Source organism: Dunckerocampus dactyliophorus, chromosome 14, assembly GCF_027744805.1.
Source record: "Dunckerocampus dactyliophorus isolate RoL2022-P2 chromosome 14, RoL_Ddac_1.1, whole genome shotgun sequence".
Classification (NCBI taxonomy): domain Eukaryota; kingdom Metazoa; phylum Chordata; class Actinopteri; order Syngnathiformes; family Syngnathidae; genus Dunckerocampus; species Dunckerocampus dactyliophorus.
Genome location: NC_072832.1, coordinates 23,113,458 through 23,138,087, shown reverse-complemented (window position 1 = coordinate 23,138,087; position 24,630 = coordinate 23,113,458). Strand labels below are relative to the sequence as shown.

Here is a 24,630-nt window from a genome sequence, read left to right as displayed (position 1 = left end):
CGGTGGCGTCATCATTTTCACAAAGCAGCGGATTGCTTGTCTATAAGGAAACGACTTTCCCACTCTGGAAGCCGTTTAAAAAAAAAGAAAAAAAAAAAAAAAAGCCTTTTCATGGCACCCAGAACGCCGTTTCTGTGTGGATGAAAGGCTGAAACGATAAAACACTTTGCCGCTTTGACCTGAAACCGTTTCCGTGTGTTTATCCCTTCAGTATCAGTGACTTGCTTTGCTTGGATGCATGATGCAGTCAAACTTTGTTTTTTAAACCCCCAATTTTTGTACGATTATTTTTTGTCAAAAATGTTTGCTAAAATTTTTCCTGCTTTCGTACAGTCTTGAAATTTTGCCCATAAAAAACTAGTCCTTTTGCCCTGCAATGCATTCCACAAGCGAAGTAGTAATCAATATTAGTGAACGGAATATTTTAGTAGTTGGAGAATAGAAAACCTGTTTATGATTTTCTAAATTCAGGTTTTAACATTATTAGAGCCCTGTTGACATGAAATAACACATCAGTAGCCACTTTTACACTCCTATTATTCTTTGTTTACATCACATTGTGCATGCTACGGGATCGCTACAGGGACATAACAGACGGCCGCCGCTAGCACAGCAAGCTAGCGAGCTAACGAGTGTGGGAGAGAAGGACAAAGAAGCCAAAAACGTACCACTTCCACATGGAATGAGAGGAGAACCTTTATTTTCCACTCAATCTCAGCCATGGCATCTCCACCTCGGCTATGGCATGTCTATCTCAGACATGCCATGGCTGAGGCCATAATCAACCACAAAACAGCGATCATTTACGAAATAATTCTTTTTTTGAAAAACTGTGGTATTTGAACCGCGATCTAACGAGGGACGACTGGACTCTATTTCCTTTTGGTTTTTGTAAAACTTTGAGATAATTGATGCACACTGGAGTGCAGTACTGGGCTACAACCAGCAGAGGCACTGTTGATTCACTCTGAGGACGAACAGGAAAAATTGCAGAATTGAGCAATACAACGCAGACACTTTGTTCCTCATCATTTCAGATGGTAGAAAACACAAAGTTCCAAATGAGACATTTCATGTATTTGTTCATTTCTACTCCCTTTACTGTTACAGTGCAGCTTTTAAAAATGATTTATTGTATCCTGCCATGACTTTTTAAAACGGGTGTTTGTCTTCATTTGTAGAAATATTGCATGTGAAATGTGAACAAGGTGTATGAATCCTGTTTTGCTGAAAAGCTTTCCAACTCCTACTGTCCACCTCTGACTCTATTTCAGACTTCTTTCCCTCCTACTCTCTAATCTGCTCCTTCCATCGCTGCCAAAACTCATCCTCTGCCCTCCCTTTTCTTCTTCTTCCTTCCCATTTGTCTTTCTTTTTTTCATCTTTCAAACTAGGTGAGCTTACTGTACTTGTGCTGCTGTCGCCATGGCAACGCAGGCTTTATGTGCTGTGTGTGTGCGTCTTTTAGGAAGAACATAAAGGCATCTGCATTGTGTCGCTTCTCGCTGTCTGACATCCAAGAGGCCTTCCAAGGACCTTACATGGAGAACCAGGACTCCAACTGGAAGGAGTACACTGGAAAGATCCCTGACCCGCGACCTGGAACGGTAAACGTGCACTCACTCACGCACATGTTTACGCTTATTTGCAGGCTTTTAGGAGACTATTGCCACTTCTTACTCCTTCACCAATGTTTTTCCATATTAGGGATGTGATGCAAGATTCAAGTAGATGTTCTTTTTTTCACATATTAATAGATAATCCTTGTAAACAACATATTTGCATTTCTGCCTTAAAGGAAACCACTTTTTTTTTTTTTTAATTTTGCCCATCATCCACAATTCTTATGTGAGACATGAGCACATGTCTTTCTCTTTTCTGTGCATTCTGAAGATATACAAACAGCTAAAAAGAGGCAGCTAAGAATGGAAGTAATGGGACGCCATATTCCACCTATAAAACGTTCTGAAAAAAAACCTCCAAAAAGCACCAACAATGCTCCATTTACATAATGTGACCTGCATAACCATTAAGCAAGCTACAGTGACATTATTATTATTATTATTTGTATTACCATAGTTACGCCTAAGAACTACGTTTACGGAGTAGTGACACCTCGTCACACCACAGTGACTAGCTACTAGCCACTAGAGACTAGCTTCACTGCACACTCGCTCACAATGCCTCAGGTCACTACCGAAAGGTAATGCTACATATTGGAGCTGCCGCCATTGCTGCTTTGTTTTTGGGCCACATAAAATGATATAGCAGGCTGAATCTGGACCCCAGGCCTTAAGTTTAGTTGGACACCTGTGTGTTCGATGCCATCTGACAGGATTTAATGCACAGCGTTTTTATTGAAGTGAAGGCCGGAATGTGCTGTTTTGTCTGTGGGGCTCTTGACGGCTGTGTGGTGTGATGGTGAAATGAAGCTGCGTGCTAATAAAAAGTGCCTCCCGAGCTTCGCGGCTGCCGTCCTTTTGTCAGTGGACATCTTATTAAGACCCTTGCTTACACAGATTTACAATCTAAAGGGCAAACTTGGAATTAACTCCACACCGCGGACATACTTAGGACGTCATCACTCGTGCGTCAATATCATTATTGGCAGAAAATACCAACCTGTAGCTCCCTTTTATGACAATACTGATCCTTAGAAGACATTCCAAAAAGAAGGCATATTATAAGATGAAGGGTGGCAGATAACGAGGATGACTGTCTGAAAGGATAAAAGAAAAAAACCCACCCCGGCTGAAGCCCATTTTTTCCTCTGCAATTAACTGCGGCCTCCAGCTTTGGTTTAGCGTGACGGGCCGGGCCACGCTGCGGTTAGCAGACATTATCCACTGTCCTGTCACTTTCGCAGGACTTAATTTAAACCATTGCTGTTAAACGGAAATGGGGGGGAAACGGTCATGAGCGCGGGAAAGCCGCTTAGATGAGTCAGCCGCACTCGTTGGAAATGGACAAAGGTGGAAGTTGAGTCAGGTGCTAAGATGGGATGACATTTCTCTCCCACAGACGGCTTTGCATACTTAACTGGACCCTGAACCCTGTCTGGACCCCACCTCACCCTTCCGCTTTCTAAGCCCTCAAACTGCACACTTTGCGCTTCTTCTCATCCCTCTTCTTCTCTCTGCATGGGGCGTTTGGCAGTGTATCACCAACGACATGAGGGCCAAGGGCATCAACGCGTCCACCTCCCTGCCCGACGACGTGCTCAACTTTGTCCGAAGACATCCGCTGATGTCCCAGCAGGTCCGGGCTTTAGACGGTCGCCCTCTGTTGTTCAGGAGGACTACGGACTACACCCACATGGCTGTGAGCGCCGTGCAAGGCTTGGATGGAGAAGAATACCATGTGTTGTACATGGGGACAGGTGTGTAGCGCTGTGCTCTTATTGACTGAGTTGAAGCCACAGTTATCCTTACACTGCTTGCTCTGCAGATGAAGGCTGGTTGCACAAGGCCGTACACGTGGAGGGTCGGCTGCACATTATCGAGGAGCTGCAGCTGTTCAAGGAACCGCAGCCGGTGGACAACGTGCTGATCTCTGAAAAACAGGTTGCGTGTCCTGATCACACACACACACACACACACACACACACACACACACACACACACACACACGTGCGTCGCGCGCGCGTCGCACTATTTCCATTTGCCCTCTTCTCTTCACAGACGAGTGTTTACATTGGCTCTCCGTCCGGCGTGGTGCAGCTGCCCCACTCCAACTGCCGCAGGTACGCTTCCTGCTATGACTGCATCTTTGCCAGGGACCCTCACTGCGCCTGGAGCGGAGCCCACTGCGTGGAGATTGCGGCATACCCAGACAGGTGCGGTGTGTATGTGTGTGTGTGTGTGTGTGTGTGTGCGCGTGTGATCAAAAAGCAGCCGCTGCCTTCTGCCTCAACTCAAACAACACCGTGCCCTGTCACAGTCCCCATTTCCCAGAAGTGTTATGTAATCCCCCTGGTAGCAGATAGTTAATGGCACTAGCTGCTGACCGGAGCGTCAGTCTTATCTTATTTTATGTGCAGTACCTCAGCGCTGCTCAAGCCTGCTGCACCTTACTGTATATTTTGTCTATATTTTATATTCTATATTTTACAGTGTTCCCTCGTTTATATTGGGGTATAGGTTCCCAAAATAGGCCGCAATAAGTGAAAAGCCGCAAAGTAGCCAACTTTTGTTTACAATTATTGTACTGTATATGTTTAAAGGCTGTAAAACCTCTCACAATACACTTTTATGCACTTTTCTCAGACAGGCATTAACGTTTTCTCACATTTTAAACACTCTCAAAGTTCAGATTTTGTTTGAATTTTAATGATCAACCTACTCTCTCCGTTCGGCTGTAGCGTTTTTGTATCCTTGTTCAAACATATATTGCTCTTGCAGTCGGCTCTTTTAGCCGTTTACCTGCTGCTTCTTCTTCTTCTGTTGGCGATTAGCAAGCAGATCACGCAATTAGCTAGTTTGCTAGCGACAGCACAAAGGAGATTGACAATGGTCTACAGCCAATCAATCAGGACACAATGGACCGGTTCGCCCATATCTCTTGTGGCTCTATATTTAACCTGCTATTGTTTGCTGTGGGTTCCTAATATGCTGTACAGGCACGTAAACACACTGAGACACGTCTTCTTACATGAGTATACAACACCCTCTACTGGTAGCAGTAGTAAAGACAATAATAGACACATGCAACAGAGCACCAATAGATCGCTCTAAAACACCACAAGGACACAGAACACAATGAGCGTTCATGCGTTGTTAAAAAACAAAAAACAAAATTGCACTTAATAGCGAATCCACAAAAGGTGAACCGTGATATAGTGAGGGAACACTGTATATCTGTATTTTTATACCCGTTACATTTGGAACATTTAAGATTCAACATGTCTTAATGTTGCTAGAAATGGAAGTGGAGCCACCAAACTAGGTTTTGTTGCATACTGCGTGCAATGACAAACATCCATCTTAAAAAACATGCAAACCGATTGCCTTGAAAAAAACAAGTACAGTAAGTGGAACTTAATAGTTATAGTTGACCACAATAGATGTTTACGTTTTACTTTGTACACTCAAGTGAGATGAACTTTGTTTTTTTTAATACGTTTGTTCTACTTATATATGACTTGAGAGTGCTATTGGATTTTACAGTGTACAAACTACCCACTTATTCCACAAAGGCTGCATTTTGTTGTCTAAATAAGACCAGCATGACATGAGCTCTGGCGGGGGTGTCCAAACTTTTTCCTCCAAGTGCCACGTATTGAAAAATGAAAGGATGCAACTTTGCCGCTTTGATATTTTGTAAAGCAACACATGTACTGTAGATATGCTCAGAAGTTCTATGTATTACAACAAATAAATGCATCTCAGCTTTGTGATCTGGGTGAAAAAAAATATTATCAACTTTGGTCTTTTTAAAAATTTCCCAAATATTTCAACTTCTGTAATATTCTTCATAAATTTTGTTTTTGTCATATTATGACTTATATTATGACTATTTCTGTAATATGTAGTATTTTTTCCCAACCTAATTTTCCAAAAATTACAACTTAAAAAAAAAAACAGTTAGCCTCCAATTTATTTACTGCATTATAAACTTAAGAAGAGGTTTAATATGGAGTGGGGAAGGACAAAGAAGCCAAAAACATACCACTTCCACACAGAATGGGAGGAGAACTTTTCACTCTGTCATGTTGGATATGCCATGGCTGATTCCTTGCAGTTATCATCTAATCTATTCTAATGCCTTGTCTCAATAATGAAACATTACTGACGCCTAGTAGTCAGAATACTACATATACCTTTTGTCTTTCAGTATTTTTTGACTAATAACTGCCATAGTCAACCACGAAACGGCGATTATTGATTAATTTTGTGAGCAATAATCGAACCGCGATATTGTAAGGGTCAACTGTACCTTTTTTTTCTTTCAGATTTCAACTGTTTGCTACTAAAATGACATTAGTTTTCTTCATAATATTAGTTCATTCTTGTAAAATTGAGACCTTTTTTTTTTGCTACTGTGTTTTTTTGTTTTTTCTTTTTTTTTGGTAATGGTTTAACTCATCTTGAACATGCACACAAATTCCAGTGGAGCTCATCACATAACACAATTCCCAATTCTGCATGTCCAAGAAGGCGTAGGAAGAAGCAGAGCTTATCTCATCCTACCCTTCATCAGTTTCACATCAGTTGCAATACAGTACACTTGTCCAATGTACAACAGACTTTATCATGGTAAGAAATTGATAATAGCTGATGAAATAGTTGACAGAGACACAGTTTGATGGTGAGTGAGTACATACGATGTACCCACCGAAAATGAAGAGTTTGTAGTCAGTGCAAGACTGGTTAGACTTAGCATTGTACGCGCACAGTGGTTCAGGTGTCTTCTTCCTTCTACTTTGTAAACAGCAACTGCTTGTGCTGTTGAAATCGCTCATTTTAGTGCATTGTTTGAGTTCTTTACTTAATCCGTGATTCCACATACAGAAATGTGGAAGGTTTTTAGAGTAGTTCGTGCATTTAAGTGTTTTAGGTTTAATTTGTCCCCAAGATCATACTTCTCCTCTTTTGTTGAGAAGAATTTTTTTACGCTTTAGGGTAACATGTTATAGTTTGCTTTATGCATAATTTTAGCTGTTTGATAGTTTACCAGATCAGCAAATTTTAATAATTGTGATTGTAGGAATAAAGGGTTTGTATGTTCCCTGTAAGCGGCATCATGGATCATCCTAACCGACCTGTTGTGTAGCATAGTTAATGAGTGTAGTGTACCTTTCTAGTTGTTTCCCCATATCTCCACACAATAACTTAGATATGGTAATACTAGAGAGCAGTACAAAGTATGGAGAGATTTTTAGTCTAGAACGAATTTTGCAGTATTTAGTATTGAGGTATTTCTAGCCCCTTTATGTTGTATATTTTTAATGTGAGATTTCCAGGTTTGTATTTTTTAAATGTATTTTTGTTTACCCTGTCAATGTCTGTGCCTTCAGTTTGTATTTGCGTATGTGTATCATTTTCGCACTTGCCGAATAGCATTATTTTAGTTTTACATAGGTTTAGGGATAGTCTATTACGATCGAACAGTCTTTTTAGTATAGTTAATTCCTCTGTGATTTTTTTTTTTCCCCATAGTTCCTGTGTGCTATCTCCACAGCAGAATGCGGTTGTATCGTCTGCAAATAATACCAATTTCAAGCCCTTCGCCACTTTACAGGTGTCGTTTATATGTAGATTAAACAGTTTTGGTCCCAGTATTGATCCTTGGGGTACGCCGCATGATACCTTCAAGCTCACAGATGTATGTTCTCCTAGCTTCACATATTGCCTCCTGTCTGCGAAGTAGCTTTTAACCCAGTTCAAAGCTAATCCTCTGATTCCATATCTTTCTAGTTTTGTAATTAGGATATTGTGATAAATACTGCAGCTGCACACTTTCTGTGGTCTACAGCATCGGTCATTTCCTCAGTGGTTTCGATTAGTGCCGTGGAAGTTGAAATGTTAGTTTTGTATCCGTATTGGCTGTCTGCTAGTAATTCATTCTTATTAATACATTTGTCCAACCTGTTATTGAATAGCTTTTGAAAATTGGGGTAATAAGGAGACTGGTTGGTAGTTTGTAAATTGATGTTCAGCTGTTTTCATTTTGTTAGGGAATTTACCAGACTGGAATGATAAATTACTGATGTATGTCAGCGGTTCTGCGACCTCATTATTACTCTTTTCGTCATTTCCATTCCTACTCGGTGGATGTTTTTGCATTACATTCATTAACCATGTCAATGACTTCCTTTTTTGTTACCTCACTGAGGAACATGGAGATGAGATTCCTGTCTATAGTTTCATTCCTTTCCTCTGCTGACAAGGAATTTGGTATCTTTTCTTCCAATTTTGGTCCAATATTTACAAAGTAGGTATTGAGCCTTTCGACTACCTCGTTCATATTATCATATCTAATATTTCCCTCTGTAAAATAGTGAGCTGTCTTCGCATCATTCCTGATAATACCGCCCCATGTTGCTCTCATATTCTTTTTGTTCTTGTCTAATAATTGACTGTAATATTCTTTCTTACACACTCTCAAAATATTTTGTTAACTTATTTTTATATATCTTATATGTTTGTTCTGCTTCTTGAGTTTTTTGAATGATAAATCTTGTGTATAATGTGTTTTGCTTCTTTTTGCAATCCTTTTGTCATCCATGGCTGATTCCTCTTTTTTTGCCTGTTAGATACTTCTCTGAGTGGGCAGTGTTTATCGTAGTACTTCAGATACTGTAGGTGTTAAGAAAGTTTTCATATGCCTCATCTGTAACATTCTCCCTCTACACGCACTCCCCTCTTTGTTTTTCTAGATCTTTCTTAAAGGCGCTAATACGTTCCTCTGTATGTGATCTTTTGAAGGTCCTGATATCTTCCCTCTTTCCCGCTTTCTTTTTATTTTTAGTCTTCTCGTTAAATTGAATACAATTGTAGAATGTACTGTGGGCCAATAAAAACACTTTGGACACCCCTGAGCTATGGGAAGTTGAGCTTTGACTCCTCCTGGCACCACTATTGTACTCAACAGGCTTTGGAAAAAGGAGTTCAGAACATTCGTAGACAGCTGTGAAAAACTACATAAAAAATACTGGGGGGGACACTGTGTTACTTCCAAGCTGTTACTTACACGATGTCACTTCAAGCACTGAGCCTGCATTCATTTTAGCACCCAAATGAGGCACCCATAGCTACGCAGGTTTTTAGGATGTGCATGCATGACGCTCGTATGATTCATGTGGTTTTTCTCCCGCTTGTCGCAGAGCCGCTTTAATCCAGGACGTCCAGCGAGGCAACAGGGGGTGCGACAACACTCAAGGCGGTACGTCCCAATTCGCACCTGCTTCTCACCATGTTTGCTTTCCATGAAGTGAATAATGACAGCGAGATGAAAAGGGAGAACATCAGAGAAAAGATGCATGGTTGTCATCGTCTGGCGTGAGGACCCCTTTGCAAGTTGATTATGTGCCCAGCCCTCCTCTCACCCCCCTCTGTTCTTTAATCCCATTCTGGGGAGAAATCTGTTTGATATTCACCGCAGGCAAAGCCTACCTTCCTCTTCACAATTTCATTCTGATCAAAAGTGGCATCTCCTTTGTTTTTAGCTGTGCAAGGTGATATGATGGCTGACTTTGGACAGCCTTTGATATACAGTCGTGTAAAAAACATTGGGACACCCCAAGGTGTAGCTCATCTACTCCTGAACCGCTGCACACAAACTCGTGCACTCCTACTGCGTTACTTATTATTCATGCTTATTATTATACTTATATATACTCACCCCATATGTTGGACTGACCTCTATAAAACAGTCACTGTAACTTGATGGTGTTTAGCCGAATTGCCACGGAATTTGTCAGTCAACTTTAGGGGACTGAAAAGCGCACGTGTGTAAAAGTTGAGCAAGATTGGTCGAAAAACATGGCTGCCATCAAGGAAAATGACTTGGCAACTGTCCATCCATCCATCCATCATCCTCATTAGGGTCGCGGGGGTATGCTGGAGCCTATCCCAGCTTACTTTGGGTGACAGGCGGGGTACACCCTGGACTGGTCGCCAGCCAATGGCAGGGCACATATAGACAAACAACCAATCACACTCACATTCATACCTATGGACAATTTAGAGTCTCCAATTAACCTAACATGCATGTTTTTGGAATGTGGGAGGAAACCGGAGTACCCGGAGAAAACCCACACACGCACGGGGAGAACATGCAAACTCCACACAGAAATGCCGAAGCGGAGATTCAAACACGATCTCCTGACTGTGTGGCCAACATGCTCACCACTCGGCCACCGTGCTGAGCATTTGTCTAATGCAGGGGTGCTCACACCTTTTCAGCCTGGGACCGCCTTTTAAAATGACCCAATCACAAAGATCTACCTCCTACTAGAAACAGAGAAAATATATTTCTAAATATATAAATATGTAATATATTTACTATATGTATTCATGTACGTTGTACATGCATATCGGGGTGCACACACTTTTTCAGCGTCGATATGATCTACATATTTCTATAAAACATACAACATGTACAGTATATCAAATCTAAACGGTAAACTTTGAAACTACTGTACTAAGTACTAATGGTTAGTATTTCACATTCAGAGTTTTAAGATTTACAGGTAATCAAAGTAGTTGATATCATTCATTAATTCACATTTCAATTCAATGTGGCGATAAGATAATTAGACATAATTCCTCAGTAGTTGTGTACATAACCTGAGTACCGCTAATATGTCAGTCAAAATAGCTACGTAGCGTTCATTAGACACAGTTCATGTATTACATCCAGTTAGCATTTGCTATCAAACATTATCAACATACAGTGTTCCCTCGCTCTATCACGGTTCACCTTTCATGGTTTCGCTGAATTTTTTTCTGTGCTTTTTTTAAAAACATTTTTATTACAGCGTATGAACGCTGTTACAGCCTGAGCCTGGCCCTTTAAGAAGAATTGCATTGTGGGAAGTTGAGTGTCTCTCTTCCCTCTCTCGTCTGTCTGCGCCAGTCATTGTTTTCTGCATCCTGATTGGCTGTAGACCTTTGTCAATCAGCCTTCTTGCCGCCCTGCGTGTGTCCTGTGTCATCGCTAGCTTGCTTGCTGGCTTGTAAAGGAATCTTAAAGGAAGGTTCGAAGGAGAAGGACTGCAACAGGAGGAGTACTGCAGCAATATGTTTTAACAACGGTACAAAAACTCTACAGTACAGTGGAACAGCGCTAGGATAAAAAGGCAGGAGTGAAATCGACGTGAGTGATGCTATTGCCTGTCTGAGAAAAGTGTAAAGTGTATGGTGAGGGGTTTAACAGCCTTAACACATACAGTATATAATCAGTGGAAAAAAATGAAGTTGTTTACTTTGCGGATTTCACTTATTGCATGCTATTAACGCAATAAACGAGTGAACACTGTACAAGATTTAAAAATGATTATGCAAAAGGCAATGCAGCCGAAGTCAAGGCAACATAATCAAAAGGTTTCAGCAATGGGCACATTTAGCAGTTTATCATGAAATACTAGTTTAACAGGTGGACGTGTAGAAAACACGCAATTCTATGGTGGAGTTCAGGACGCAACGCAAAACCATCAAACAACTGACTTTTTTCTACATAACTAGCTGCTATAAGTGAACGGATAACTTTTGTTATAGATATATATGCATTTTACCCGTGATAATAATAAAGATGAAAGTTGCATCTCTGTGTTTAGCTTGAGACGTCTGTTCACCACTTAATCTTTGCGACGGGGCGAGCACCAGCGAGTCAGGAGGCGAGCTAATGATTGACCCACTCTACCTTCACGATGACCTGGTAGCTTACGATCGCCTTAATGGGCACCCCTGGTCTCATTGTTGTCAAACTTGGAGGATATACTGTATTTATGTCATGCTAGCATTGCGATTCACAGCAGTGCAACTTTGCAAATTTGTGGTGAAAAAATGTATTTCTATTAAGGCCCGATTAATATGGATTTTTTGTTGGACCGATGCTGATATTAGGCAATCAAAAATTCTGATAACCGATATATGCACTGATTACATTTAAATATTTTTCATTTAAAAAAAAAAAGAAAAAGTTGCTTTTGATGGCTTAAATATAGTCCCAAACACTTACAAAGAACTTACAAACGCTTTTATTATCACAAATCGTGTGGAACATAAATCCCACAATAAATCCCAAATATGATGTGAAAAAGGGCAGTAAACCTCTGGGAAATAAAACAGTCTTGCAAAGTCTATATGAATGAAGACATTTATTTCCACATGCTACCCCAGTACCAGAGTTCTTATTATGAAGCCTTTCTAACAGACGAGGGCTATACAGTAATCCCTCACTTCTAATTTCGTGGCTTCACTCTCACAGAAACTATATTACTTAATCATGCTGTTTTGTGGTTGAATATGACCTCTTGTTAGTCTGAAACTAGGCATATTTAAACACATTTTATGTGTTTTACGTATTGATATTGAGCATTTTGAAGCATAGAAATGGCTAAATCAAGTAAAATATGGTATAATATAATAAGTATAATATCAAATGTATGAAACTATAATAATATAATAATGGAGTAATATTATCAGCAGTGCTATATTAGTAATGTTATTAAAGTAAATTTGTTTTACATTACAAGTAAAAGTATTAAAGTAATATTATAATAGTAAAAAAATAACATAATAAAAAATTATATCAAAATAAGACATTCAAAGACTATAAGAATATGATAATGGAGTAATATTATCAGCAGTGGTTTATTAGTAATGTTATTAAAGTAAATTAGTTTTACATTAAAAGTATTAAAGTAATATTATAATAGTAAAAAAATAACATCATAAAAAATTATATCAAAATAAGACATTCAAAGACTATAAGAATATGATAATGGAGTAATATTATCAGCAGTGGTTTATTAGTAATGTTATTAAAGTAAATTAGTTTTACATTAAAAGTATTAAAGTAATATTATAATAGTAAAAAAAGAACATAATAAAAAATTATATCAAAATAAGACATTCAAAGACTATAAGAATATGATAATGGAGTAATATTATCAGCAGTGGTTTATTAGTAATGTTATTAAAGTAAATTAGTTTTACATTAAAAGTATTAAAGTAATATTATAATAGTAAAAAAATAACATAATAAAAAATTATATCAAAATAAGACATTCAAAGACACTGATGATTCTACACTGGTGGCTACATGACGTCCTGTCCAGCTGCCAATCTGCTGTCCTAGCACCGGAACACACACGAGCATGAGTCTTATTTGTGTCTTAAATATCTTATTTTCTCTTATTATAGCGACTATATTGGGTAGTATGAGTGTAAAGGTGACTATAGGAGTGTTATTTCATGTCTAGAGGGCTCTAATTGTGTTAAAAACTGTATTTAGAAGGTCGTAAACACGTTTTCTATGCTCTAACTTTGAAAATATTCCATTAATAAGGAATCCTACTTCGCAAAATTCACTTGTCACAGTCAGGTCTGGAACCAACTGCGATAAATGAGGGATTACTGTAGTGCAAAAAGTACAACTTTGTCGTAAACATCTACTCTCTAATGGCCATATTTGGCTGGTTAAATCGTTTGGCCCGATCATTCATTTCTAAGAAAAAGCTGCATGTTATTAGTGAAAACTGAGTGTTTAACATCAGCATCAATCAGCCACCGTTTGGCCGATTTAACGATTTTTGCCATGGTTTTGAACAGCCGATTTAAGTCTGAGCAATCGGTCGGGCCCTAATTTTTATGGACATCTCAATTACTCAGGTGTTTCCTCCGTTTGCTGTTAAGTCTGGAAAGGTCGGGCATGTGTCCTACATGAAATATCGGGTGTTTGAGGTTGTACTTTTCCTTTCCTTTTTCCAGACGTCACCGTGCGCAGTCGCTTCGTGCGAGTCGGTGACGACGTACTGCTGCAGTGCGAGCTCAGCTCCAACCTGGCCACGCCCCTTTGGATGCTGGACGGCGACGAGCTACACGGCTACGGCCTCAGCTCCGGGTTCAGGACCGGCACAGACGGCCTGCTCATCATCGAGGCCCGGCAGGACCAGAGTGGCATGTACACCTGCTACGCTGTCGAGAATAATGTCAAGGTTGCCATGGTTACTTACAATGTCACCGTTAGTGCGGACCTGCCCTCCCCTCCTCTGGTTGAAGACCAAGCTACCGCCTCACCAGTGCCCACAGGGCCGCCTTCATCCAAGAGGCCTTTGGGTGCGCCCTTGGAACCTCTGCTTCCCCACTCGGAGCTGCTCTCCTCCAGGAGCATGGAGGCCTTGTACCTGTCCCTCATCACCATCCTGGGTAGCCTGTGTGTGGTTCTCGCCGTGGTGTTGTTCTACATGGGCTTCTGTCTGCGAGTGGGCCACAGAGGGAAGTACTCGCTACGAGCCGCCGCCGCAGCGTACCCCAGCTGCAAGACGACCAACAGGAACAGGAAGCAGCACCGAAACTCCGCCCTCATGGAGCTGAGGACCATTTCCAGCCACTGCAACGGACACGCCACCAATAACGGCGTCTCGAAGCCTCCTCACGGGAACACATACGACGGAGGCTTCCTCCAAATTGTTCCTGGTGAAGCTTACACCTCGCCCAACGCAGAGACTCCTCCCCCAGCTCCTCCTCCGCCCCCTACCCCGCCCGAGTGCAGCTTCCCCAACGGGTTGTCTGCGACGCTGCCCAGCGTCCTGCGCAGGATGAACGGCAACAGCTACGTGCTGCTGAGGCAAAGCGAGGCCGACAACGCGTCGACGCTCTGCTCGTCCTTTGCGGACGAGCTCAACAGGATCTTGGAAAAGCGCAAACACACGCAGCTGCAGCCTAGGCCGGACGAGAGCTCTGTGTAGCGCCGCTTGGTGGTGGGAGGAGGCGACATAAGGACATTCTGGAGATGATCTTGCACTCAAATTTCCAAAAGATGTGAAAATAAGACATGGCAGCGAAGGCATGGAATGGAAAAGCTTTCTACCTCACCTCATTTGTGCCCCGAGAGACACACGCAGCCTTGAGCGAGGAGAAGAATATCTAAACACACGTGAAGACTTCCATATTTGGCTCGACTCACAGCGGAGGGCAGCCAGCCGACGTCTGCTTGCACTAACTCAGTGCACAGATGGCCTATGCATTTTTAAAACTTTATTACAAAAATTTAACACATTCTTTTTCATTAACTCACAGTAACTTTTAACACTCAAGATACAGTTGAACCTCGGTTTTCATCATTAATTTCTACCAAAATTCTGGCACATGCAACTTTTTTGCAGCACATACTGTTTGAAAGGCTATTTGTTCCACTCACAAATACGCAGTGCGCTTGAACGCGTCATCAGTGCAGGGCGCACAGTCCTTTATAAGACAGGAGACAGATACGGAGTTTTTCATGATTCTGTGAAAAAACAAGCCACACAAACACATAATAACAATGATTAAAAGATTCCCTGTTGGGAATCTGTCTGTAGTGTCCCACTTCCAAAAGAACAATTATGCATGCTTCATGGGTACTGAGTCACCAACGTGTGGATGCTTTGTTTGGACACTCGATTCATTAGGCGTACGAAACAGAGTCAGTCTGCCAGTAATTTTTGTCCAAAAGCGAATTCTATTAAAACCGAGGTACTGCTGTATTTAATATTCACTAATAGGGGTGTCACAAGATCTTGTGTCTCAAGATCTGGCGAGATTAAAACGTGACAAGATTCCTTGTTCAGAAAAAAAACTGTCCCGTGGGTACTACTGTAGATCCGGGACAATAATAAATAAATAAAGTAATCACACAATACATTTTTAACTCATGACTTTTCCTCATCTCTCGTCTCCAAACAGGCAGGAAGATAAAAGAGATCAAATCTGAGTTATTTTATTTTGATGAAGTGATGGCCAATTTTAAATTAACAAACCAAGAATCAAGTTTATTTGTAGTTGTAAACATAATAAAGGTCTTTTTAATCACTTTTTTTGTCTCTCCTACGAGGTTTGCTTTGTTGTATTTTTCATACAGCATCTTGTGCAACATCGTATGCAAATAATATGCAAATTAATTGATGACGCCATCTAGTGACTTCTAGGACAGCCAATAGCTACTTTTCTTACTGCGGAGTTGGCAACATTGGCACATTTGTTCCACAGAACAACTGCATGAACGGAGTGAGCCCTTTTGTCAGTCATACAGTCTTTTTGTCTTGGTGGGTGGAGGCGGGGCCACCAGCATACACACACAAAGTGCAGACGAGTGTAATGTAGTAGAAATTAAATTAGTCGATTTCAATATATTTCAAAATATTTTTTCATTGTACTTTTCTGTAAAGTAATGTCAAAATCCCATCTCGTCTCGTTCCCGTAGACCCAATCTCGTGTATCGTCTCGTCCCGTGACACCCCATTCACTAGTAAAATCCACCGAGACTTCTTACCTTCTCTTGCTGTGTGCCATTAAAATAGCAACGCCTTAATTAGCACTGTGAAGGGCGCTTTTAAATAAGGGTGAAGTCTTTCCGTAAAAACAACGCCTGACTGACGTCTGTATTAATAAAATAGAGTAAACGTTCCACATGTCAAAATGGTGTTTGGATTTGTTTTTTGTTTTTTTTTTAGTAACATGTAAAATAAATGTGGAAAAAAAATACAATTTATTTGGTAAAGATGGTGATGGAATTTTGTTGCACTGTTTGAAATATGTAAGTATTATTATTATGTTTTTTTAATTAACAGTTTTAAAGTTATTTGATCCCACAAAGGACTTTGGCACTGGATCCTACCATGAACTTTTGGAACCTGGAGGACAAGAAGGACAAGAAGGACAAGAAGGACAAGAACCACACACACACACACGTATGAGGTAATACGTTTTTTGTTATTGCCTGCTCATTGGTGATGTGTGATACCACTGATAACATTTCTGATCCAAAACTGAGTCAAATTTAGGCTGGTATCAGCGATACCAATCCGATACTTTGCAAATTCACCTAAAGTGTCTGGTAAATTTTAAAAAGTAGGGTATTTCATGGAAAGAATACAAGACATTGAATCAATTCATGGCCGCACGGTGGTCTAGTGGTTAGCACATTGGCCAATACAGGAACAGCCTGGAGATCGGGAAGACCTGGGTTCGATTCTCCCCTGGGCATTTCTGTGTGGAGTTTGCATGTTCTCCCCGTGTGCGCGTGGGTTTTCTCCGGGTACTCCGGCTTCCTCCCACATTCCCAAAAACATGCAGGTGAGGTTAATTGGCGACTCTAAATTGTCCATAGGTATGAATGTGAGTGTGAATGGTTGTTTGTCTATATGTGCCCTGCGATTGGCTGGCGACCAGTCCAGGGTGTACCCCGCCTGTCGCCCGAAGTCAGCTGGGATAGGCTCCAGCATGCCCCCGCGACCCTAATGAGGATGAAGCGGTATAGAAAATGGATGGATGGATGGATGAATCAATTCATTAAAGAAATTAGTAATTTCATATTAATTTAGGTTATTTATCTTATTTATTTTAAGTATATTGAGGTAGCGGGACGAATTACAATATAGCCAAGCTAATGTAGAAAAATGGCACAAAATAATATAAAATACATGGAAATGGTATTTTAAATGATAAAAGAGAATAAACAAAATAATAAAACCATTAAAATAAATGATTAATTATTAAGACCTACTTTAAGAATGAAAACTGTATTCACAATTCACACATGGCTCCGTTTACGATCAGTCAACGCTTCAACAGACAAATATTACCTCAAATGACTGACTTATCAAAAGTATCGATATTTTGATGTGAGAATCGATTTCAGAGCATGAAAGCTGGTAACGGAAGTATCGATATTTCAACTGTACGCTGATCCCGTTTCTCCTTCCCGACTACTTAATGACGTCTCTTGATGCCTCCAAGTGTGACCTTACACACGTCGACAAGAACTCCCTGAAGCCCACAATGATTTCCTCATATACCTCCTGATTGACGGTGCATTTTTTGATCGAGCCTAACGAGGCGGCGGCGTCAGGTTTGAAAAGGTGCACGCTTGGCGCTCAAGAGCTTTCCTGTCAGTGGTATTGATCAAAGCGATGGAGGAGGGCGCTCTTCACACGTTTAAACGCAGTCATTAAAGCTCTTTCTCCTCATTTGGAAGCCAGCCCGTCACAACTGCGGGGCTGCTTTGGAGTTTTTAGGCTTTGCAGCGAAGCTGTGTTGGGGTAAAAGACAGCTCCAAGTTCTTTGTATTCCCTCTAATTGTCTCTCTTAATCCTGCAAATGCAATCTCCTGCAGGCGTCTGCTGGTAAAAATCACTGCACGGATGTTCTCCTAATGAGTGGTGAGCCACAAGTCAGTGTGCGTCTACTGCAGTGTCTTATTCAGCAACTTTGTTCTTCCCTTTCACACTGCCCATGAAAACGTGCATTGTTTTGCCTTTTCACCTGTCACTGTTCTCTATAAATTGCACAGACACGGAATGCTGCCTTCTGGGGTAGTCTCAGAACCCCCATTCACACTGCCCCTAAAGTCTGCATTTTTCCGCCTTTTTCCCCTGTCATCAAATGGTAGCGGGTGAGGTCGACCCGGCAATTTTCTGCCTTCTGAGGTGGTATCAGAAGCCCATTTCACACTGCCTCTAAAAGCCAGCATTTTTCTGCCTTTTTACCTGTCATTGTTCTGTACAAATGGCACCGACACAAAATGATAGAGGGCGATGTCGACCCGGCAATTTTCTGCCTTGTAGTATCAAAAGCCCCTTTAATATTGCCCCTAAAAGCCGACATTTTTCTGCCTTTTTCCTGTCATTATTCTGTATAAACTGCACTGACACGGAATGGTAGAGGGCGATGCCGACCCTTCAATTTTCTGCCTTCTGAGGTAGTATCAGAGTCCCCTTTAACACTGCCTCAAGCCGGCATTTTTCTGTATAAACTACACAGACAAGGAATGGTAGAGGGAAGTTGTTCCAGCAATTTTCCCGCTTTGTGGGTAGATTCAGAACTGTAACAGGGGCAGGATACTCGCTGGTGTGCAAGGGAATTGCGGACGACACACATACGTCACATCACATGTTGGCTTTGACATCGTCACACATTCAATGATGTGATAGGTTCTGTGTAAAAGCAAATCGGGTGTAAAAAAAACAATTTTTTTAAAATGATTGTGTCAATTTTGTGGGATCTCTGTGTAAAATGCACTAAATGGTCAGATTGCTGAGGGATGTTACGATGCTGTCTGAAAGTGCAGAAGTTGCAACAATATCCTGATTTGGGTTCTGTGTAAAAGGCACAAAGGTCTATTGTTGGAAATGTTGCAGCATGTATGATTTGGACATCTCAATTTTCTGGGACGTCTTTGTGAAAGGCGCTCAATTATTTGATTGTGTGATGCTGACGACGCAGCCATATTCCATTTTTCCTGGATTCTGTGAGAAAAGGCACATGCGGATAAACTCCGGTGCAGCTCGGATACGGCAATCGTGTGTCATGTCTGTGTGAAAGAGGCTTAATCATGTGTTACTGTGTGAAAGTCCTCACAGTTTCAGCGATATCCCGCTTGCCTGAGTTCTGTGTAAAAGACAAATAAATGCCGGATCTATTGTTTGGGTCATTTTGCGGACTCTCTTGTGACCAAAATGATGTGTTGCTGTGTGAAAGTGCACACTTTTGTGCCAATAGTCACTTATATCTGTGCGTGTAATTCCCATTGTGTACATTTATTGTAAAATGCAAAAAAAAAAAGTATTTATTTTGTACTTTTTTTCTGACAACCTGTCACCGAGGGCGCGTAATTTGCTTGCGTTGCACAATTCATGCATGAAAAGTTTACCACACACTTTGACGTTTATAAAAAGTCACTAACGTATCTAATCTGTACGATTATATGCATTATGCAATATACGCGTTATGATTTCGCTTTCCTGCCGCTGTTGTTGTGCATGCTACGCCACTCTTGCTTATCACCTTCTCCACTGCAACTGGCTTCAAATAAACTTTGTACTTCTACCTTCCATCTTTTTCCTTCTTATTTCTCTCCGGTGCTTCTTCTTGCTTCCCCGTTTCGTGGACTTTGTGTAGCATTATTCAAGGTTTTTATTTTAGATTTGATTTCCGCACTGGGGCGGGGCTGAAGATCACAGCCTGATGAGGCCGTCAGGACCACATCGTCTGCAAATAGAAGCGACGAGATCCTCAGGCCCCCTGACTACCCCCCCTTGCATGTAGAAATCCTGTCCATAAAGATTATGAACAGAGACCAACAGTCACCGGGAACTCTAACTCGGCTTAGTGCTGACAAGGGTAAACAGGCTCCTGGCCCTGCGTGCCACCAGCCCCGTACTCCCGGAGCACTCCCCACAGGACACTGCGAGTGACATGGTCCTTTTCCATTCCCAGCACACCCCCACTACATGTTTGAGTGTACCAGGTCTGTCTGGCAGCCTCCCCCACCATCTAATCCAACTCATCACCAGTGGACAGCTCAGCCCATCTTCACATGCAGTCGCAGGTCTGATGATACGACCACAAAGTCCATCACAGACCTGCGGCATTGGGTGTCCTGGTGCCAGGTGCACTTAGGACATCCTTACGTTCAAACCTGGTGTCAGTTATGGACAAATTCCAAGTCCAATAACCCACACCGCACAGGTTCAGATCGAGGAGGCCGTTCCGCCCAATCACGCCCCTCCAGGTCACATCGTCATTGCCCAAATGGCCGCTGAAGTCTCCCAGTAGAACTACTGAGTCACCAGCAGGGATGCTCTCCAGCACCCCTCTGATGGGCCCCAAGAAGGCCGGGTACTCTCATCTGCCGTTTGGCATAGGGAAGTGACCCTCTTCAGCGGGGGGGTTATTAATAAGCCCACACCAGCTCGCTGCCTCTCCCCTGCGCAAACTCCAGCGTATAACAAGGTCCAGCCCCTCTCTAGGAGTTTGGTTCCAGAACCCAAACTGCAGGTCGAGATGAGTCCATACGGTGTTCTGAATCACTCTTTGCCAGGCCCGTCACCCAGGACCTGTTTGCCTCGGGAGATCCTACCAGGGCCATACGGGAAAATGAATCATGAAAAAGTTAGTGCTGGTTTCATATGGAAAAACAAATGAAGGAAGGAACACCCTCAGCCTTGCCCTGCTTTCAAAATAAGAGTCATGTTGTGATGAGTTCCCTGGCATGTAGAAGAATTGACTGTTTGTGTGTGCTTGTGCACGTGTCATTGTGCTGTTGTTTATGTCTCCTACTCAACAGGATCAGCAGGACGTGCCGGTTATGACTCGTGTTTTGTTTAGTTTTTGTTTTTTTTGGTCCTGGATTAGATTGGTTGGACAAAAACTGTAGAAGACATTTTATTGTGTTGCTTGATGACAGCCGTTTATCTGTTTGCACTGCATCCTCAAAGAAACAACCTGTCAGTGTTTTTTTTTGTCAGTTTAAGATTAAAAAAGCCACTATTTCTGCACCCAGTAAGCATTTTCGAGGAAAGGGATTGGATCAAAAAGATGTTTCTCCTGGTTGAGAGTGTAAGTAGTTTTCATGTAAAGAAAAACAGCGTCACGGGAGAGAGGAGTGACAGGTGAGGGTTAAATAAAACATTTGAGGCATGAAGATAAGCTTCAGAGGTTGATAGTGAGAGAAGAAAGTTTATTTTTGGAACTTCGTCTTCTTCCCATCAACATCAACATACAGTCAAACCTCGCTTTTCCAACACCCCCAGTTTTTGTATGCTTCGTTTTTCCACCAACATTTTTGGCTAAACATTTGTCATCCAATATTGCGCATAACAAACTTCAGCATTTTACCCTTTTTCTACGCTGAATCTGGAGGTATTAATAAATGTGGATGAAGGTTACTCCCAGCTTTGCTCGTCTCTTCAGCCATCTTGGATGTGTCAGACGATACTTAGTTGACACAGTACCACGGTACCCAGTACCCACCGAGCAAATAACACGTTCTCAATCAAGACTCCAGTTGCGTTTTGTGTTTCACAGCCTTTACTTTGAAAACTTAACATACAGAAATAGGGCCCTAATGAAATCCGTTTTATAATATTTCCCAAATTCCCCCCCCTTTTTTTTTTACTTATTTTACCAGCATTGAGTGTGTACTTTTCTGATGTCTGCTTATTAAATGCAAAAATCCTTACATTTATTGATGCACTACACGATTGGACAATTCTGCCCAGTATTTCAGGAACAGATGCAGCTTGGCTGACTTCTGGGATTGTCAGCCTTTGCACACACAAGATCAACAACCTGCTCTTATTTTGAAGGCTGGAAGTGTGTTGTGTGTGTTGAGAATGTTTAAGGTTCAGACGAGCTGGGTGTATATAAAATAAATGTGTCTCTCATACTTATTTCACTCACATCTTACACGACGTCAGCGGGCATTGTAAAAATGCTTGTTTGCGTTAACAACACTGTGTCAACACTCATACAGTCTGACTCGCACACACACAGTCGCACTAGCATGCTCTGCTAAACTAAACTAACCCAGGCTAGCTTCCAGTCACGCTCAGTAAGAGAGGAGTTTCCACGTTTTTCCCCGCAAGTTTTGCCGGTTTTTCAGGTCACCATCTCGACATGTTTAGTTCAGGAGGGGGTGGAGTAGAGTTTGTGATGAGATTCCGCCACGATTGAGCGGTCGTCCAGGGAAACACTTCCCCACACAAACGTTCCTTCTCCTCACGATGACAGCATTTCATTCGCATGATGTCAATTTCCGCAAGAACAGTAAAAATAGCTTACGTGAATAAATCTATTACAATTGCATCTGCAACTACGTCTTCTTTAACCACAAGGGCAGATATGATCGTTTGTTGAGGGTTTTGCAGCAATGAAAAGTTAGCCGAGCTGCATCTGTTTCTGAAATACTGGGCAAAATTGTCCAATGATGTATTGCATCAATAAATGTAAGGATTCGTGTCATTTTATTGACTGACACAAAAACACACACAATCTATGGTGATAAAATAAGTCTAAAAAGTAAAAAACATAATGTAAAAAAATTAAAAAGCGGAATTTAGGAAAAAATACAACGGAATTTGAGGAAAAAAATAAAACTGATTTCATAGGGCCCTACAGTATTAGAGCCCTCTAGTCATGAAATAACACCCCTATAGTCAACGTCACACTTCTATTACCAAATATAGTAGACATAATCAGAGAGAATAAGACTTGTACTTGTGTGTGTTGCTCAAAATGTGTTTCCATGTTTGGGATCAGGAAGTGACGCTGGGGTTCAGAGTTGAGTTTCGGCTTGGCATGGGTTACGGCCACAGCAGTGGAATACTACATTTCATCACAATGTTTTTGAATGAGTCTTTTGAATGCCATATTTTACTTAATTGAGCAATTTTTATGCTTGAAAATGCTGAATGTAGGCAAAAAATACACATACAATTTGCTTAAATTTGACTAATAATACTGTATGCTGTATTCAAACACAAAACTGTATGGTTTATTAATTAATATATTTTTTATAAACTGTGATAGAATGAAGCCAAAATTGAAAGCTCAAAGTGGAGGGACACTGGGGGCGGGGCATGGCAGAAAATAACATCTATGCAAGTTGCACAAAGAAAGGCCCAGCAACAAGGAGACTATACTCTATGTAATATGGCGTATGTAACCTACAGAGGAGGTCCCCCCAGTGGTTAGTCAGTGTTTCCATTCATTGTGGACCAGCGTGGTTACCGAGTCAACAAAGGGGGACTAGACACATCGGGACACATCGGGACTAGAAAACAAACACGTACTGTTGCCGCATGCATGCTAACTAGGAGCTCTTCTGCTTCCTCCCCGACCGGTTTGATGGCCTTCGAAGCCACGCGTCTCTGCTCTCTCTCTCTCACACGCACGCACGCACGCACACGCAGTCACGCACACACACACACACATAACTGTGCTTCATCCTCTGCCTGGCAGAAGAAACACCAACAAGACGGCTGTATGGGATGAAACCAGGGGGCAACTTCAATCCTGCATTGCCAAATAAATCAGGATTTCGTCTGTAAGCAGCAGTCATTTTTGACTACCTCAGATATGCCAGATAAAAGAAAACAGCAAAAATTAGGCACGTGTTTAAATGGTTGTCAAAGAGGAAGCAAAAGGAGACAGTTGGGACACACCCGAGTGACGCGACGCGACACACACAAGCACACGCACACACACACGCACACACACAATGTTCGTACATGCAAGTCGTCTCTTCCTGATAGCAAATTTCAATAAATAATTGAAGTGACGGCGACCAAATGGACAAATAAACTGCAAGCACAAAGAAAACCTTTTGATGTTTGACATTTTCCAATGTTGACCCTGTGTAAATAACGTCCTGTGGCGTGGTGCGCATGTCACGTGACATGTTTTTAAGTGGAAGGCTTGACTGACAACACAGACATTTCATTCTAAAGTGTCATTATAAAGTGGGCCTCAGGGAGCTTAAGCTTTCAAAATGTGTGTGTGCGTGTTGGCCAAACGTACCAACGTACACCTAAAAAGGCAATGGATTCCCACCCTGACATGGTTCATGCAATTTTGGCGCCACCTAGCGGTTCCTGCCGAGCAATACTAGCCGTTGTATTTTCCCAAGTGGCCGCTAGAGGTCAGTAAAAGCTTGTTTATTGGAAGTCATTCGTCCATCCACCCATTTTTAATGCCACTTGTCCTCATTAGGGTCGCGGGGGTATGCTGGAGCCTATTCCAGCTGACTTTGGTACACCCTGGACTGGTTGCCAGCCAATTATTGGAAGTCATGTACTGTATAAACAGAATAGGGTTCTTGTAAAGCATCAATCATCCATGTTGGCACGTCTGCACTAATGTTGAAAGTACTCACTGCCTCTCACTCCCCCCAGACAGTTCCTCCCCCAGTGGCCCGCCCCACTATTTGAGAAACAGTGCTTTAATACATGTTTTTTTCCTATTTCATTCAAATGTCCTCATCCCTCACCACTTTTTCAAATTTTTGCGCCTTTACTCTATTACAGTTTTTCCAAAAATAAATTAAGAAATCATTGCTGATTCGTGGTTGAATACGGCCTATTATTAGTCCAAATATCTGCATTTTAAGCGAATGTCACATTTTTGGCCTAACCTTTTTCAAGTG

The 24,630-nt window shown here is 41.6% G+C and overlaps 1 protein-coding gene across 1 annotated transcript in view; it reads left to right on the top strand.

The window, feature by feature from the left end:
- The window catches only part of LOC129193806 (semaphorin-4G-like), a 56,878-nt gene extending 32,920 nt beyond the window's left edge, over nt 1-23,958 (top strand). Inside the window, exons 10-15 of the mRNA XM_054798472.1 lie at nt 1,469-1,607; nt 3,157-3,379; nt 3,448-3,563; nt 3,681-3,835; nt 8,825-8,883; nt 13,437-23,958. Of these exons, the coding sequence (XP_054654447.1) occupies nt 1,469-1,607; nt 3,157-3,379; nt 3,448-3,563; nt 3,681-3,835; nt 8,825-8,883; nt 13,437-14,416 (1,672 nt within the window). The 3' untranslated portion in view covers nt 14,417-23,958. The remainder of the gene's footprint in view (nt 1-1,468; nt 1,608-3,156; nt 3,380-3,447; nt 3,564-3,680; nt 3,836-8,824; nt 8,884-13,436) is intronic.
- Nucleotides 23,959-24,630: the final 672 nt, after the last annotated feature.